Below are 17,482 nucleotides of genomic sequence, written 5' to 3'. Positions count from 1 at the left end.
CGTTTTTGTCGTGTGCGAATGAAGTTAAAACTTTTAAGTATCTCCTACAATTTGTGCACAGATAACTTATCAACGGCGTGTAACTGTGTGGCGGGACTGCGGCAGTGTTAAGAGTGCCTGATGGTTGATATGGTGTAAGTCAAGTATGGTTGAGAAAGGAAACAGTTTGAATGTCACTTGAGCACATTTCTGAAAAGTAGCACATGCTAATGTTGTCAAAACAAAATAAGTCAAAGCTAGGACAGGTGTGTCGAATGTGTAATTTCATTGTAAACAGTCTTAACTGAAATAAGTATTAATTACTGTTAAATGTATACAAAAAATGTATATGAGCATAGTGTAAGAGATATTATTTCTTGTTATTATATCTTATTGATATTTGTACATGTAAAAATATTAATGTTAAGAGTTGAGTACAGCTATGCACAATGACAACAAATTAGTTAATTACTGGTTGTAAGAAACTGTAATCTACAAAGGAAAAATCAAATTTTGTAATAGAAGTATTAAGGAAAATTATTAAAAGTAACGTATTAACACCAAGAGTTTTTAAATTTTATTTTAAAGTTGGATGTCACTATAATACATCCAAAAACTAACTGTACAGACAGACTGTAAGAGGAGAGGGCATACATGGAGGTGAGGTGGCCCCCTGTATTGAACCATGGCAAATTAAATTTCCTCCCTTAATAGGCCTGATGTGTGGGAGCAAAAAGTTTAAAAATAAGCTCTATCTACTGTAGTACAAGCAAATGTAAGTTAGAGTTTTGTCACTAGTTTCACATGTCACAAACAACCTTTTCAAAAAGCTACATTTTTTTTGCGGTTTAAGGTGTACACCATGATAAATGAATTGGCTATGGTTTGAATCTAGATGAGGATTTTGCAGCATGACACTGCCATCACACTGCACTCCTAAAAAGGTAGAAACGGCAAATGAAAGGACAAAACTAACTTTTTAGAGGGTTATATTGGAAACCAGAACCACAGAAGAAGTGACTGTTACTGATGCAATGCCTGGGTTTATTGATTTATGATTGGTTATACTAGCACTGACTAGTATATTGTATTGGAAAAGCAATGGAAGCAAAGTAGGTAATCAGTGAGAAGATAATTGGAGAGTTAAATATGAGTAGAATTAAAGAACTTATTTCATAGGACAGATATTTTGGATTAAGTTTGGGCAAACATTCTAATTATTGTTCAGTTAAGTGATGTTTGTTGCAGGTTTCAGGATGGAAATGAACATTTCTATGAATATATTGATCGTATTTGTTATTTACAGGTGCTTAATGTTCTTACATTTTGTCCACTCGAGGCAGTTTCTGTTTGAATGTAATGTATAGCAAAATGCAAAATGGTAACCCTGATATCTAATACGAAAGATTGGAACAGATTTCATCCTTTCGATATTCATTTGTTGTCACTTGAGGCGACAGAGTGACAGAACAGATTCCAAGGATTCACCAAAAATGCAAAAAGAAGAAGTTAATGTTATATGTTTGCTAATGTTGAATAGAGATAATTTGTGCTCATATATTAGATCATTGCAGATTCCATGAAAAATGTGAAATGTTAACTCAGAAGTCTGTCTTCAAATGTATAATAATTGCAGACAAACAGGTAGACTTCCATGGTGGGAACTAGACTCAGGTGGTGTTGCAGTGAATTGAAAAAATATTGGAAGTGGCTGAAGAGGCTGTGAAAATGATAAATTATCTGATATTGCTAAAATGAACTACACCCTTAGTTATTCCTGCCATAAGCTGCTGTCTTTTGGGGTTTTGGTTATTTACTCAATCAAAATTCGGGAAGGCTGAGTTAAGATCATAAAAAGGTCATGAGCTACATTTGAACCCACAAAATAATGCATGTGGCATTTGCCTTGGTCTGTTCACCCATGATAAATTCAGATTCTTCATTTGTTTCTGTCTCTGGGCCTAAACCACTGGAACTAGTGAATTCTTTGGCTGTGTCCTTTTCATGAAACTCTGGCAAAGTAATGGCTCCATGAAGGTTTGGCTCGTGCAATCTTAAATCAATTTTTCCTTCGATTAAAAAAGAAGTTTGATTTGGAGATGGGACGAGGGGAAAAACTGCAGTTGGAATAAGCGTAGGAATAAAAGCACCACTGTGCAAGTGGTTTTAATCTGGTCCGGACTGTATGACTTGGCCCAAAAGGGGGGTGCCTGTCCAAATTAATAACTGCAGTGTAATACAGGATCACACAGCCAGAGTAACAGGGAGTTGCACACTGCTGCGTTGGTCTCCTTCTCTGAAGACAAGGCTCAAGTCAGGACTTGTTTTTCTCACAACCTGGAGAAACTCTTATGTGAATATCTGACAGGTTTCTGCTCCCCTGAGCTTTTACATGTTGCTTGAACTGGGATGTGATTGTTATCATTTCAATATCTATGCAGCTGGTTTTTCAGATGTTTGATTTAAGAATTATGAAAAGGAGAGGTAACTTCTTCCGAAATAAAAATGAAAATATAGTGCCACATTTTCTATCTCTTTCAGCAACTGTACCAAAACTTACAATAATGCCCTTTACTTTCTAAAAAGGTGTTGTTATGGGAGCTGGTTACTTGTGTTTATGAAAAAATCTCCACTACATCCTTGTTATACTTTCATCTTATTCTTTAATGGAGCTGACTGTTGGATGTTGGCTTCCTTTACACCTTTACTCTGAGCTCAGCTGTCTGTAATCTTCCTGTCATTCAGCATTTCTCCTTGCATATGTGACTGTGACACAAAATCTGTGTAATGGTGTGGTACAGAATAACACCCTGCCTCTCTGTCTGTCTTTTTTTGTTCTTTTCTTTGTATTTTTGTCTGGTTGTCTGTGTGTTTTTTCCCTTCTCTCCCTGAGTGTTTTCTTGTTCTGAAGCAGTCACCTCTTTGAGGGGAAATATTCCACTGTTCTATTCAGAGGCAATGAGCAAACTTATTTTAAGGGTTTTCCCCTAATTATTTACCGTGTCAGCTGAATAGAAGAATGAATCCCTCTGTGGATTAGCTTAACTAGAAAGTGAGACAGGGTCATTCAAAATTCAATGAAAAAATCTGAAGAAAGGACAAAGAATAATTTAAAAACTATGATTATCATGATTTTTATAGATTTACAAAAGAGGAATCATAAGATTATTAATAATGATTGATTATGATAATGAAGCCTCTTCTAGAAATACTTTTTTTTTTAAATACTTTTTCTCAGATAGGGGAATTATCTAATAAACTATTCATTTTTTGTTTTACTCTTTGGTCAAAATTAAAAGACTTGTTGTTGTTTGCATTTATTTGGTGTTGTCTAGATCCAGGAGATGGTTTCAGATGGTCAACAAAACAGTTCATTTAGCTAAAATTAGCAACATTGAAACCTGACAGGACTAAACAGTTGGCAGACAATTCAGATTTGGTTAAGTTAAGTTAAAATTGATTACACGTGCTGGGATTTTGGCTGTGGTCATGGTAGCTACTGAAGTATTGTTGTAAAATGTTGCTGATGTCCATTCATCACACAACAATCAAACAATTTTAGACATCCAATAGAGCTGTGCTGATAAATTGGTGAGCTAATATTATCAGCTAGTTTTAAGTTATAGATATACTGTAGGTTGCTGCATACATGTTGGTCAACACAACAAACTTGGACTGTTTATTTTTCGACCATAAAATATCCTGCTCAGTACATACTGTATCTATTCACCATTGTTGTAGGACTCTTAGTCAAAAATATTTCTTAAATGGTAAATGTTTATATAAAAAAGATTGGAATTGGATTTTCTCAAACATTAATAGTGGTATTGGCCTCAAAAAACAACAGTTGAGCTGTAGTTTGTAGTTTGCCACATTGACTTAAAAGTCCGCTAGCTTGATGCATTTCATTATGTTAACTTTGACAACTCACCAGTACGTAGTTAGCTGAATTTCTACTAGCCTACTAACTATAATTTTGACAGGTGTATGGTATTAAGATAGATAAAGATAGCTAAACTGTTCACGGGTTTCCTTTGGATTCAAAAGAGAATCTGGTGTCTCTCGTTTTTCTCAGTAACGACATGGAAAGAGGCACTGTTTTATTCTCTGTGCTTGAGGTGTGACACTTGCCCAGAACTGCCATGAGAATCTGCAGCTTTAACAGATTTACTGTTGAAAATCAATGTAGCAACAAGTAGTTAAAAGTGGTTAAATGTTAAATTTAGATTAACATTTAATCCTTGTCGATCTAATCTGTGTTAAGATCTAGCAAGTAACTGTGACTCAAGACTAGGGGAAAAGCAAAATATTGTGGAATGGTGGAGTATTTCATGTCACAAGAACAGGGTTTTCCATAGGTTTTCGGAGGGCTTAGTTGCTGTCTGGGTTTCAGGTGGTGGGCGTGGCTGGTGGTTTTTCACATTGTTCTCAGCCATTATCCTTACCGTATTTGTGAAAGAAAGCTGGCAACATTTTTCGTACCTCTAGTCAATAGCCTATTCTTTTCACCAAATAACATCTTTGGTATTCAATGAAGATGTCAGTTACCTTAACTTGTACAGCTGACCAATCACAAGAGGAGCAGTGAGCCCTGTCATATCCCATAGTAACGTCAAACTTGGAGAAGCTAGTCATAGAGAATCTTATTATGTTCCAATCAGAGCACAGTGAAATATGACATTATATGTGAATACAGTCTAACTTTGTTTAGCTACCAAGCCAAGTTAGATACTAACATTAGATCATTCAATGTATCTTTATGTAACCTCAACTAACTAGCGTCATTGGCTAACAACTAAGTAATTCAGTACATGATATCTATGTAATTTAGCTAGGTTAGCAATTTCTTCATAGGTAAAATAGGCTACATTAGTTATATCTTACCTTGATTAGTTTGGTGATGAACATCGGTCTCCACCCATCCCTCAACACTCAAACATTCATCAACACTAATGGTTGATTAGCAGGTCATTCCTGTTGCCATCTCACCTTTCTGTCAATGTTGTTTATGACATTCATTCTGATATGTCTCCTAAATGCCTTTTTATGTTCATTCAGCTTGAGGCACTACACAAAAACACTTAGGCGCAATGCCTAAGCCTTTCTATTGTAGGGAAAACCCTGAAGAAGATGACAACATAGCCTACATCAGGGAGGGGAAAAATTAAACAAGTAAAGTCAACTGATTCTCATCACTGTCTATGTGAGCCATGTGGAGCACTTTTACTTAAGTTTTAACATTTTGTCTCGAGCAAGTGTATTCTCTCTGTTAGAGGTCCATAGAGCAAATCTGCTCCTATTCATCCCCTTTAATGTCTTTCTGTTGACTTGTTTTCATTTATGCTGCCTGTAAATACTGTATTGTGTTGGTAAAATTCTACTGAATGGCGACATTCATCCCTTAAATTTTGGTCGACTAAGTGTTTGGAAAATCTTAGTTCTACCAAGTTCAATTTTGTTTTTACAATGACATTCATATGCATAAAGTTTATTGAGATCAGGGTGTGCTTGTTAATCAATGTGTTGATTTAGTTAGTTTAATAGTTATTTCACACAAGTCACAAAAACCATATTCTCTGCGATATTCACCTCTGAAAGTTTTCGTATGAACTATTCCTTCAGTAGAAAATAGATCAGTAAAAAGTGGTCCAATCCAAGGTCTGGGAGATTGTTTGTTTTTGTTGGTGCCTGTCATTTTGCATTAATTTATGCAGTAAAAACAAGTTAGTTATTTAGGTCATTCATTAGGAAATATACAACAAATTTGCTGGTTCCATATCAAATTTTGAATGTCTTTGGGTTTTGGTCCATTGGTACAATGAAACAAGAAACTTGAAGATGTAATTTTGTGCATTTTTGGAAATTGTCAAGGCCGTTTTGAACTGTTTTCTGATGTTTATAGATGATGAGATTGAATCAATAATTAATTAAAAAAATATTAATCAGAAAAATAATTGCAAATTGCAGCCATATAGTATCCCGATTGTAGGGGTGGGGGCAGAAGTCTAAGGCAGCTATCTCAAAATCTATGCAGATGATCAGAAATGTTCTGCATGATTTGAAAAATATATTTTTTTGTAATTTGTATGAAATGACCCATATAATAAAAATCTCCATTAAGATATATAAAAAAAATTAAGAGCCATGAAAGTTGCTATATGTTTTATATATATGTATGTACACACACACACACACACACACACACACACACACACACACACACATATACATTGTTTTCAGTTAAACTTCACAATAAACATTAATATATCAAATTCTCTTTTCTAAAAGAATTTCATTAAGAAAAGTAGCTATATACAGTGTTATAGTACTTTTTGTCTTTTTTTAATTTTGTCGTTATTAGTTGTTGAAAAAATAAATGCTTAGGTGGCTCGTCATAGGAAGGGAGGTATGTCCTGTTTTGAGTAACTTTGTGTGTAACAGCTGTAACTCCCAGACCTTTTCACTTTGTAGCTTACAGCTAACTCATTGTGAAACAAACAGCACTGAAAGTGGCAGTATTAGAGACGTGTTTGATGGTTTCGCTTGCTCCAGAGGGTGTCCTCACGTTTGCTTTCATCTATTGTATCAAACAGGGTAAGCTTGGTTGTACATACTAATTATAGAACATATTAGAACATATTTCCCTTCATGGTTTTTGAATCTAGTTTCATACATGAAAATAACACAATCCATGTTACAGTATTGTTGTGGTGTTGTTGATGTTAAAATTTGTACTTTGGCTTATCCCTTTAAGGAACTCTTATTCCATTTGGGGAACAGTGTCTATTGTGAAGTGACTTTGTGAGTAGTAGAAATAGGTATTGGTGAGTATTGGGTTATGCAGGTCACAAGCAGTGGCCTCATTGGGTGTTAGAGGTGGTATGAGGCAGGGGGGCAGAAGTGCCCTTTATGGGTGGCAGAGTAGTAGATCCATAGCGGAGGTTACTGGCTCTCTGCCCAGACATGCCATGTGGGGTTCAGATGGCAGGGGGGAATGAAAGGAAAGGGGGGCACACCACTCTCTAGGTGCTGGTAAAGGGAACATGAACAGCATTTTTGTTCACCCACTCACCTTGTCAAGACATATCTCAGTTTCCTTTTTCGTTAATTCCATGTACATTGACTGAAAGAAGTTTTTTGCGGTTTGTTGGTTGCTGCAGCACAGAGCATTGTAGACGCGCCAACAGGACGACTGGGGCTTCTTTCCTCTCTCACTGCTTTCTCAGGATATGAAAGAGACCACCAGTGACATCAGAAAGACTGATCTAGGCTAATGAAATCTCCAGATGCCAGCAGTCACCACAGCCATTTAGTCACTAGACAGGTTTGATTTTGTTCTGTTCACGTGCTGTGATATTTCTTGTACATGTAGGGTTGACTTTGTCATACTTATATATGAGAGTATGTCAAGGCACATTTTTATCATAATGAAATGATCACACTTAGAGCAGCTAGTGGAGAAAGCTATTTTGCCCTTGTCTGTCTTGTTGTCATTGCTCTGCTTCTTTGAACCAAGAGCACGATCCGCTCAGTCCTTGTCGTGGGAAAGACTGAAAGACTGAAATTACATCGCTCTCATGGTGGACTATTTTGAGCTCCCAAAGAGAGTGGCAGAGGGCAGACGGCAGGTTCTAGTGACTCGTTCGTACTTAGAGCAGGAGAACCCCTCTCGCCCCGGCACGTCTGCAGCCTTCAACTTTTTACTGCTGAAGCGCTTTGTGATCGTAACGAGGAGAGGAGTGGAAGAATGCTGTGTGCCACATCGCCAGGTGAGTGTGTTGGCACTCCCAGACTCAAGCCAGGTGTGTTTTGTGTGTACATGTGTGTATGTTTGTCTAGACTTCTAGGTTGAGGGGTGGGAGCAACCAATCAGACAAACAGCTGTCATTAGAGTACAGGCTATTCTGAAGAAATTGCGTTTAACTTTCCCTATAATGACAACAGAAGACATTAAATTTTTCACTGACACAAAAATACATAAAACCAATTTAATGAAATGTGTCCAGTCCAAGGTTGCTGTATGTGTAACATTAAATATTGCTGATAGTATCTTCATGTTCTATGCTCTGAACTTGACTTCCGCTTAACTAATGTTCAGTTGGTCTTTGTATTTCTTAATCTTTCTTAATTTTGAATATTTTTATCATTTTAATTGTGAAGCTTGTTGATATTAGACATATTATTCATAAGGAGTTTGATAATTGTTGATATGAATGGGCATTGCTATTATAACAACCTTCAACACAAATTATCTAATAAAAACTGGCGAAAAGGAAATAAAAGAAGACATAAAAAAACAAACAAAAGACATACAAACAAAGCTTTGGTCATTTTTCAGGAAGATAAAAGGACTGTTAGCTGATTTCTTTAGACTTTGTTAAACTTCTTCAGATTATTCTTCAGATGAAAAGCTGTATGTTAGAGAAAGAGAGTTTATACTTTATGACTTCTTATTTCTCTGAAAATGTAAAAGACAAGAGAGGTCAAAGGTCAGACAGTCATGCATGAGGTCCACATGTGGGGATAGATCACCATGTGGGTGCCCCCTAACCTTACTGAACTGAAGGGGTCCCAGCACCCACTGTGATGAATGAGACGTTTGTTTCCCGGGGCGAGGCATGAGTAACTATGTGTGGCATCTGTCTAGTTTAAATTTAGTGTAACTGAAGCTACCGCTGGCTGCGCTGTATCAACATGTCAGAGGCTGCATTACACCAGAGAGAAAGCTGTTGAACTCCTTCATATAGTTCCACTTTTTTCTTTCTCTCTGTGGTCCCTTTTTACTATGAGGCGTGGCTTGCTACACACGGATTAGGGTGGTTTGAATCCCATTTTATTTTAGGCTACCCCTCAAAGCTATACATCAGTTAGGCTAATACTTGGTATTGGCACCTCTGCCCCATGCAGTTTTTCTTGTCCCACTCCCTTTATATGTCTAATGATCGCATGTGACATATTCTAAAAAGAGTTATTAAGAAGCAGTGATTGTTGCAGTTCACTTTATTTGAGGTGAACAATGACAGGAGGTTTTAGATAGGATATATAGGAAAAGGTTTGAATTAAGTTTTCACAAAAAAGAAGACTTGTGATGGTGCACATTCCCATTGAAGCCCATGTGGTTGAGTGGACCCTACTACATGGGTCAAAAGTGGAATGTTGACCATGTGGACTTGCCACTGACAGCGAGGCGAAAAGGGCATTACACACCAATTGTGGGTAGAGGTTTTAACCATAACCTTAACCATAACTGCTCATCAGTTTATGCACATTATGCTGAAAAGACTAAAGCACAGAACTGGTTTCTGTGGTAAAGATATTCTTGGCATCTTGTATAGACTTGTAGCTGTGAAAAAGACATCAAGGACAGGTTTTCCTACTTTAGTTATAGTTTTTTTTTTTCTGTATGTATATCTCTTCCATTTATTCTTTTTCACAGGGGAAATTGGTGTCTTCCTGTTTTCTCCTTGATTATTTCCTGCCAGTTTTTTGTGTTGTTTTGTGTCGGTCTGATTAAAAGCACGATAAAGAGTAACAGGACTGTTATGAGGTTATTCCCCCAAGCAGAGCAGATGGACCCTTTACTTGAGGACACAGCCTTTATTTTTATCACCTCAGTACATCCTCTTCATGTATTTCACCACTGCATGCAACACACAGGATGGGAAGAGGCTGTGCTTGTATAGTTGTGTAGTTTATCTGTGTGAAGATGGGTCAAGGCCAGGACAGCCATACAATTTATATACATTTATGCTTGGATATCATAGAACATTGCATGATAATCTGTACGTTGTGCATTTGTTTTGGGTCTATACTATATACTGTAGTATGCTCCTCTATCTGGGTCTCTCTTTGCTCCGTCTCCCTATCACACACACTGTGTCTCTCTCAGTTTCTCTCACACATAAAGGCAGACAAAAGCTCTGTTTTCCCTATCTGTCCCTCTCCTTTTTCTTTCTTTCTTTCTTTCTGTCTTTCTTTCTTTCTTTCTCTCTCTCTCGGCTGACTTTTTCAGGCACATACACAGTCAGCCCTGACAGATTGTTTGAATGTCACCCCTGCTAGCAGTAGCCTCTGATGTTATCTGCTCTGGGTTATTGCAGGCCATCAAGCAGCCTGTGTTCGCCTTGGAGGCCAATCTTCTAATGCACTGTAGCTCTCCTGCTCCACTGAAAACCAATACATACAGAGCAGAAAGTGTTCAGACCCCTTCAGTTTTTTCACATTTGTTGTGTTGCAGCCACCCTCAATACCCTATAATGACCATGTAAAAAAATAATTTTAGAATTTTTTCCAAATTTATTAAAAAGGAAAAACTGACATATCACATTGAGTGGACATGGTTTGGTTGTCCTTCTGGAAGTTTCTCCCTTCTCCACACAGGATCTGTGGAGCTCTGCAAAGTAACCATAAGATTCTTGGTCATCTCTCTTACCAAGGAACTTCTCCCTGATTGCTTTGTTTGGCCAGGCAGCCAGCTCTTGGAAGATTGCTGGTTGTCCCAAACATCTTCCATTTAAGAATTACGGAGGCCACTGTGGGAACTTTCAAGGCAGCAGAAATTTTTTGTAGCGTTCCCCAGATCTGTGCCTCGACACAATCCTGTCTCTGAGCTCTGCAGGCAGTTCCTTCCTCCTCATGACTAAGTATTTGCTCTGATATGCAATGTCAGCTTTAAGACCTTACATAGACAGATGTGTGCATTTCAAAATCATGTCCAATCAATTGAATTGACCACAGGTGGACACATAACAAAATGTGAAAAAAATGTATGAGTTGTCTGAACACTTTCTGAATACACCATATGAATGATCTGGCAAGTTGTGTGCTTACATGCACACAAGAAACCATGTTATTGGAAGAAGCCAAGTTAAGTGATGCACACCAATTAGCTGGTTATTCAAAAACCTGTGTTTACTCGCAACTGGTCTGTTACCAGATGTCTCCCCTACGGCTGGTATACTTGAAATGTATTTGTGGTGTATGATGCTGCAGCTGAGACGACTGCTTTTTTAGTTTTTACTCTATCAGTGTATGAATTTTACAAATAGCCTACTTTTCATCCTCCTGTTTTCCTGTTTTAGTTGTACTGTGAACTATGTTATTTTGAATACAACTACAAGTAATAATGTTTGTCCTGGGTTTTGTCTTGCAGATACATGCATGAAAAGACCCAGTAAAGCATATACATAAACAAAAACAAAAACTTTTTCCCAGAAATGTAGCTGTGTTCACTGGTTTTCCCATTGTGTTTCATTCAGATTAAGGAAACCAGGTTTCCTGTCTATATGACATTTAAGAAAGCAGGTTACTGCAAAAAGCAGATGCTAACCCAGTTTCCTAAGTGTACATAAACATGCTCACAGATACAACAAAGATTAGACCTTCTACTGGGCCAGTAAATGTCAGACGTATCAGTGAATACAATGTGCAGATGCAATAGCATTAAATCATTTGGGCATACTGATTTTAATTTTTGTTGGAGTAAACTCTTGACATGGTGAAAAGCTTTGTTGCCATCAGTGATGTGGCAACTGTAGCGTGTAGCTTCATTTTTTGTGGGGTTCCCCAGAGGTCTGTCATGGCTCTGTTTCTGTTTTCTATTCATACGCTTCTTTTGGGGCATATAAGCCAAAGACACATCAATGAGTTTCATTTTTGTCGACATTCAGCTGATAAAACCATAACGTGACCGACACATTCTCCGTTATCTATCTTTGTCTGATATTAAGTGCTGAGAATGTCTGCCAATCAAATGATTCCAATTCAGTGATCCTTTTTGAATTACTAGTCCTTGTTCTTGTAAATATAGCTTTGTCATTTGATACTTGCCCTCACAAGAAGTGTCTCCCCCACATTTTTCAGACATCGTTTTCTTCTATTTTTATGCTCATAATTAGAGGGATTGTGTATTGAGTTCTGAGAGGTGCCAACACACAGATGACCTGCGTGGCAAGACTGTGCGTGAACACATCTTGCTTAGACGCTGACACAGGATTGAAGCTGCTGTTGCTGCTTTCGCTACACAACCTGTGCAGACGAAGTTTTAGGTTGACTGGTGCTTTGGTATCAAGACCCCTCAGCAGTGGAACTCTAGGTCTAAGGGTCTCAAGCATTCAGAGTCAGGGCTGTCTTTTAAATCTGTACTGAAATATCATTCTCATCTTAAGTTATTTTACTTTTTCTTATTTGGTATTCATTTTCTGTTGTTTAATTACCTTTAATGCTACAATTTTTTTTAATGTTAATGATAATATTTACTATTGTAGGTAGTTAAGTATTTTTATAAATGCAATTAAATAAAGATTATTATTATTATGATTAAAATATAAGTGTTAACCTTTCCTGAGATATTTTTAGAGTACCAAATTAATAGATCCTAAAGGCAATTAGTGATGTGTTTGAAAGCGATCTTCGTGCGTTGGTGGGTATTTAGTTCAGGTGGTTACTTGGCACTCTGTGTTTATCCCATAATGTTATCTCGGCATGAGATTGTTAATTAGGAGCTTAATTTAGCTGCCGGCATATGTTAACATTGGCTTAGGCTGCCATTGTTAAGCCTCTTCTGGCTGGTGAGTCTGCTGTGACGGCACAGGAAGGCTTTTTGATGTAACCCTAACATAACATTACAGGGTAAGAAAATAACAAGGCTCTGCAGATGCCAGGTTAAACTGAGACGCATACATCAGAATTCTGCTGTCATCAGAAGATTGCCTTATTTTCTGTCACATTAGGATTTCGCTCTTTCTCACTCTCACGGAATTTGATATGTACACACACCAAGCCACCTTCACATACAGGGATCACCAGTAGGTCTGGCACAAACCCAGTCAATAGTTTAGAGACACAGGTGTAGGCCAGCCCTTACAATACGTGTGTGCATGTGCGTCACAGGCGCTGTGTTTAGAAAGGTAGGCAACCAGCCAGCCGCAGAGTTCTTGGAAAACCCAGGGGGAAGGATTTAAATTTGCTTTTGTGAACTCTGCTGGGAATCTCTGCAAATATCTCTATGAACCCAAATGTTAACAATGCAAAATAAAATTTTTCATTCTAAAAATGTTTTGGAGACTTTGTTTGCTGGAACATGCTGGACATTTTCTTTTTTTTTAAATTATTGTAATTTATTCAATGTATTAATCAAGGTACACACTCGTTATCAATGTCATGATAAAACTCTAATTTTCACTCAGTTCATTTAGTCACAGCCGAACACCACTTAGTTTTTAGTGCCATTGCAATCCCTGCCCTTTTGTCACCTTACATAAAAACCAATCCTAAAGAGTTCCACAAAGAGAGGTATTCCAATTTTAAATTTGGAAGAAAGAGCACTGGTGTCTGATTGGTAATCTGTATTTAGGTATTGCAATTGGTTTCAGCAAAGAAAAAGTTGGATTGGTGCATACCTAACTCAGTGCATAAAAACAAGTCGATGCAGATTGAAACAAAAGTTTATCTTCTGTGGGAAGCACGACTGACAGATATCTAAAATGCTCCGGAAACATTAAAAAAAATTTTCATTACCATTTAGCATTTAGATGTTTCACTTGTTCTACAGACGACATATTTAAAAAACATCACATTTACTGATTTTAAATATGTTGATTGATTATGTATCTGCTTTACATGCCATTTATCCCATGAGGCTTATGGTACATGTCATGTTGGCACAGTTTTGTTGTGGTCTGTTGGTCAGCAGCTCTTCAGGAGAGCTGAAAGAAGAGACTTGGCTGAACACAAAGCCTTCTGTACAGGGGATGTAAGCAGAGCCTGTTCTAATCAACCTGCTTGCCCACCACAAAGGGAACCCTGGCTTAGGTTACCCTATTGCTCCAGCACCACATGGTGTTGGGGCAAATGGGTAACTTAAGACAGTAATATGAATTGGGGTGTACATACGCACACTCACCCAAATAAAGGTATACTCATATACCCATACAGTATGTACAAAAAGACACAGGAAGGCACAGAGGCACAACCACAGGCACACAGGAACATATACACATTCAAACACCACCCACACACATAGACATACACATGCACATGTACACACAAAGAGAGGTAGACAGAAAGATCGTCTGCGCACCAGCAGGAACCTGCAGCAGCAGTGAGCTTGTCATCCTCTCTGGGAGAGAAAAATCCTTCCCTCCCTCAGTAGTAAACTGGGCTTTCTCAGAATGTGGGCCTGTGTGTCACTGCCGGTCACAGGACCCTGACACACTTTGTGTGCAGTGAGAGTAGGAGGGGGGAGGAACAAAGTCTCTACAGATTATCCCCCAAGCGAGAATCCCCAGGCAGTGTGACGGTCAGCCAGAGGCCTGTTGAGCTTTGTGTCGAGTAGCCAAAGTGAATGCCACCATCACCAGTGGGTCAGGCCGTTCCCGGTGGTTGCCTTGAGAACACACTGGTGTTTGTGGTGTGTCACAAACATCCAACAATCCGCGGTTCACCGAAACATCTCCCAGTGAGGCAAAGCTATTATTAGCTTAGGTACAGCAAAGCCTCTTAGAGATCTTTATTTAACCGGATTGGCTGTCTGATGTATGGACACTTGAGGAGTGTGTGACGCACCAGGCTTTCAGGAACAGTGCAGGGGCTTTGCAACCAAGGCCATTGATAAAACAATAGTACCATTACATCCTCTTGTCTCCTCTCCTCTCCTCTCTGACCTCCTTTCCTAAGGTGACTGTTGTTTGGCACTGACAGGGGGGTTTCCCACCACCCACCCCATTCCCCACACTGGAGGGTTTTAGGTAGCAGGCTAATCTTATCTCAGGGCGAGGAGAGGGCTGTGGGCCAGGTAACATGGTCGTCCCCTGTCTGACCCTCATCGGTGCAACGCTACCACTCTCTCCTCCATGTGTCATGATTGGTACGACAAAAGTAGAAAAGAGACCTATGACTTTTTTAAAACCTTCATCAAATAAGCATGAAACTGTTTTGTAACAGAGAGACAGAGCATTATGGCAAATAAAAAAAATATCAATTTGACCTTTGAGTATGTTAAATTAATCTTACACCACTGACACTGTAGGACAACCCAGCTGAGGGATTTCTAATCTGTTATCTGAGGAGACTGACAGAGACAGTCCAGAGACAAGTTACTGCTCTTATTACTATCAACAGGCCAACACAGACATCTAACACAAAATCCAAGACTCTCAGAGCATAATAAGCTATATTTCAATGTCATAAATATTATCCACATAGTAATTACACAATACTATATACATGATGACTGAGTTGGTCACCCATTGCCACTGGTACCACTTGAAAAGATTTTTTTTAAGCGTAGCAGCAAAAGTTGTGCCTTCTTTGCAAACAGGTGGTTACAGTATCTGTGTGCACAAGGTGAAAATTCAAAGCACACTGTCACACATGAACTGCCAATACCCAGGGGTCGCCCTGTCTACATTAGCTTCTAGTGACTGCTGCTTTTTATTGCACATTGCACTGCCTATACCTAATTCAGTAACTGACACTTTTCTTCTTCTGTTTTGTCTTCATATAATAATACGTTCTAAATAGACCATTGTCTGATTGGTAGCCACTTGATTAGTCTCCCCCTAATGAAGATTGCATCAATTCAGACAAAACACATAAGACATGATGATCTGCTTGAAATTTAAATTTACTCCAAATCGTGTCAGTTTGGGACTAGAAACTGTGTACTATTATTTAGTCTTGTTGTTTAAGAGCAATGTTTTTCATTGACCACATCCACTTAATAAACCAACTTAACACAACAAAACAATGACACATAAAGAGGAAAATAAAAACACAGTGCCAGATTTGCTAAGATAAAAGCCCTGGGCAAATATCACTGTGACTTTCATTCAATTTGCACTCTCAGTTTGTGTGTGATTAGCACCCAATTTACTATGGCAGCAGCTTATTACTCAGTCAACACCTGGGATTGCTCTGCCTTGCCCTAAATTATCTGTATTGAATGTTATTTTGGGGTGATTCAGCAGAGCTAAAATTAGCTGACCAGGTTGCGTTTTTAGCTAAGCAGAAAACCAGAAAAGCATACTGCCAAATTCAGAAAAAAACCTGCAGATCTGTATCATGTACTAGGAATTTGAATTTTTTTCTCTTAAAGTCTGGTGTATGTTGTTTGACACTGGCCTTGGCGGAGGTCTGCGCACTCTGAGTGCCCTTCTAGTCTACTGTTTAACCTGTAAACTCCTCATTAATCCCTACAAGTTCTACCTGCCACATGCTGTTGTTATTGGTTTCTGTCAAATGCAGATGCTGATACTTTTTGTGCCACTTTGTGCTTCCTCAACCAGCTCAATCTCCCTATGTCTACTTACTTTTAACTTGTATGTTTAAAGTAGTAGTATGTTTAATGAAGCAACATTGTCATATATGGTGGAGTCCAAAAGTCTGAGACCACTTGTATCTTAGGGATCTGAGTTTGATTAATATGTTTTAGATTCTTTGCTCCTCATGTGCATTTGGGCATTCGTTGTTTTGAATCAAATGTGGTAAGCTCCACCATTCTGGCTCCTTAGAAAAGTTTAACAATACTCATATTGTCTTTATAAACTGTTTGTGCTGGTAGTATTGTACAAACATGATCACCTGGCTGTGCCTCTCTCTAAATATTGTCTTTTGATGTCTGTCCTCCCCTGAGATATATGGTGCAAAAACAAGTCATCAGACAAGTGAGGGGAGAGGAAGGCAGACTGCCTCGACTGTTCTTTTCTTCCCATTCTGCATCTCCCTTCCCTTCACCATGCTAATTAAGTCAAATCCTGTGGCGGATTGATGGTTCGTCTGCCTCAGCCATTTAAAAAAGCATCTCAATGAGGACAAGATGTGAACATCCACTCAACGGTAGAGGAAGTGTTTTAAACCACCTATAGACTTTTAAGACATGATATCTGTTATAATGCATTTATGTCTCTGCCCTCACCTCACTCCCTTTTTCTCTGTAATTCAAAATATTTTGAACATGTTTCTCTATATCTGTCTCTAGGATAAGGGCTGTTAGAAGGAAGAATTAATGGAGTGTGTAAATTGCTCCTCTTCTCTGGCAAATTGTTTAATTGTGTTTTATTTTTACTCCAAATAGAGTTTTTTTCAGAGAGAGAACATTTTGCAATCCAGAAAAAACAACAAAAATCACAATGGAAGAAATGCATGTCACTATAAAATTACAGGTGATGTTTCTGTTTTCTGTGAGCATGGTGTGGTGCACAGTACAGTGTAGTTAATGAGAAATGAGCGATGTTTTGAAAATGCTTGCGTATGTGTTCCTCACTTAAGGTGTGAACGCCTGTCTATACTGCCCTGCCCTTTGTTTCGTTCTCACTTTTTCTTGCCTCCTCTCTTCCTCTGTTTTCTTCATGTTACTGTAGCTCCCAGGTCATCAGTGAGTGAGAGGATGCTTTGCTTTTTGTAATCTTCACAGCCTCTTTCTCTTCCTCTCGACTCTGTTGTCCTTCTCTTGCTCCCTGTCAGTCAGTCAGATGCTGTCGTCAGAGGATCCACTGCTGGGTCT

General features: G+C 38.4%; 1 protein-coding gene across 3 annotated transcripts in view; it reads left to right on the top strand.

Annotated features, from left to right (window-relative positions):
- Positions 1–17,482, top strand: part of nfatc3a (nuclear factor of activated T cells 3a) — a 64,129-nt gene that overhangs the window by 893 nt on the left and 45,754 nt on the right. Inside the window, exon 1 of one of the 3 annotated variants that reach the window (XM_056383293.1) lies at positions 7,642–7,748. The exons of 1 other annotated variant lie outside the window; for it this stretch is intronic. In XM_056383293.1, the coding sequence (XP_056239268.1) occupies positions 7,727–7,748 (22 nt within the window). In that variant the 5' untranslated portion in view covers positions 7,642–7,726. Of the gene's footprint in view, positions 1–7,641; positions 7,782–17,482 lie in introns of those variants that run through there. One more of the 3 variants, XM_056383286.1, reaches the window with a different exon arrangement.

This window comes from Seriola aureovittata, chromosome 1, assembly GCF_021018895.1.
Source record: "Seriola aureovittata isolate HTS-2021-v1 ecotype China chromosome 1, ASM2101889v1, whole genome shotgun sequence".
Classification (NCBI taxonomy): Eukaryota; Metazoa; Chordata; class Actinopteri; order Carangiformes; family Carangidae; genus Seriola; species Seriola aureovittata.
Note: the sequence above shows the minus strand (reverse complement) of the source record. Positions and strands in the feature narration are given on the sequence as shown.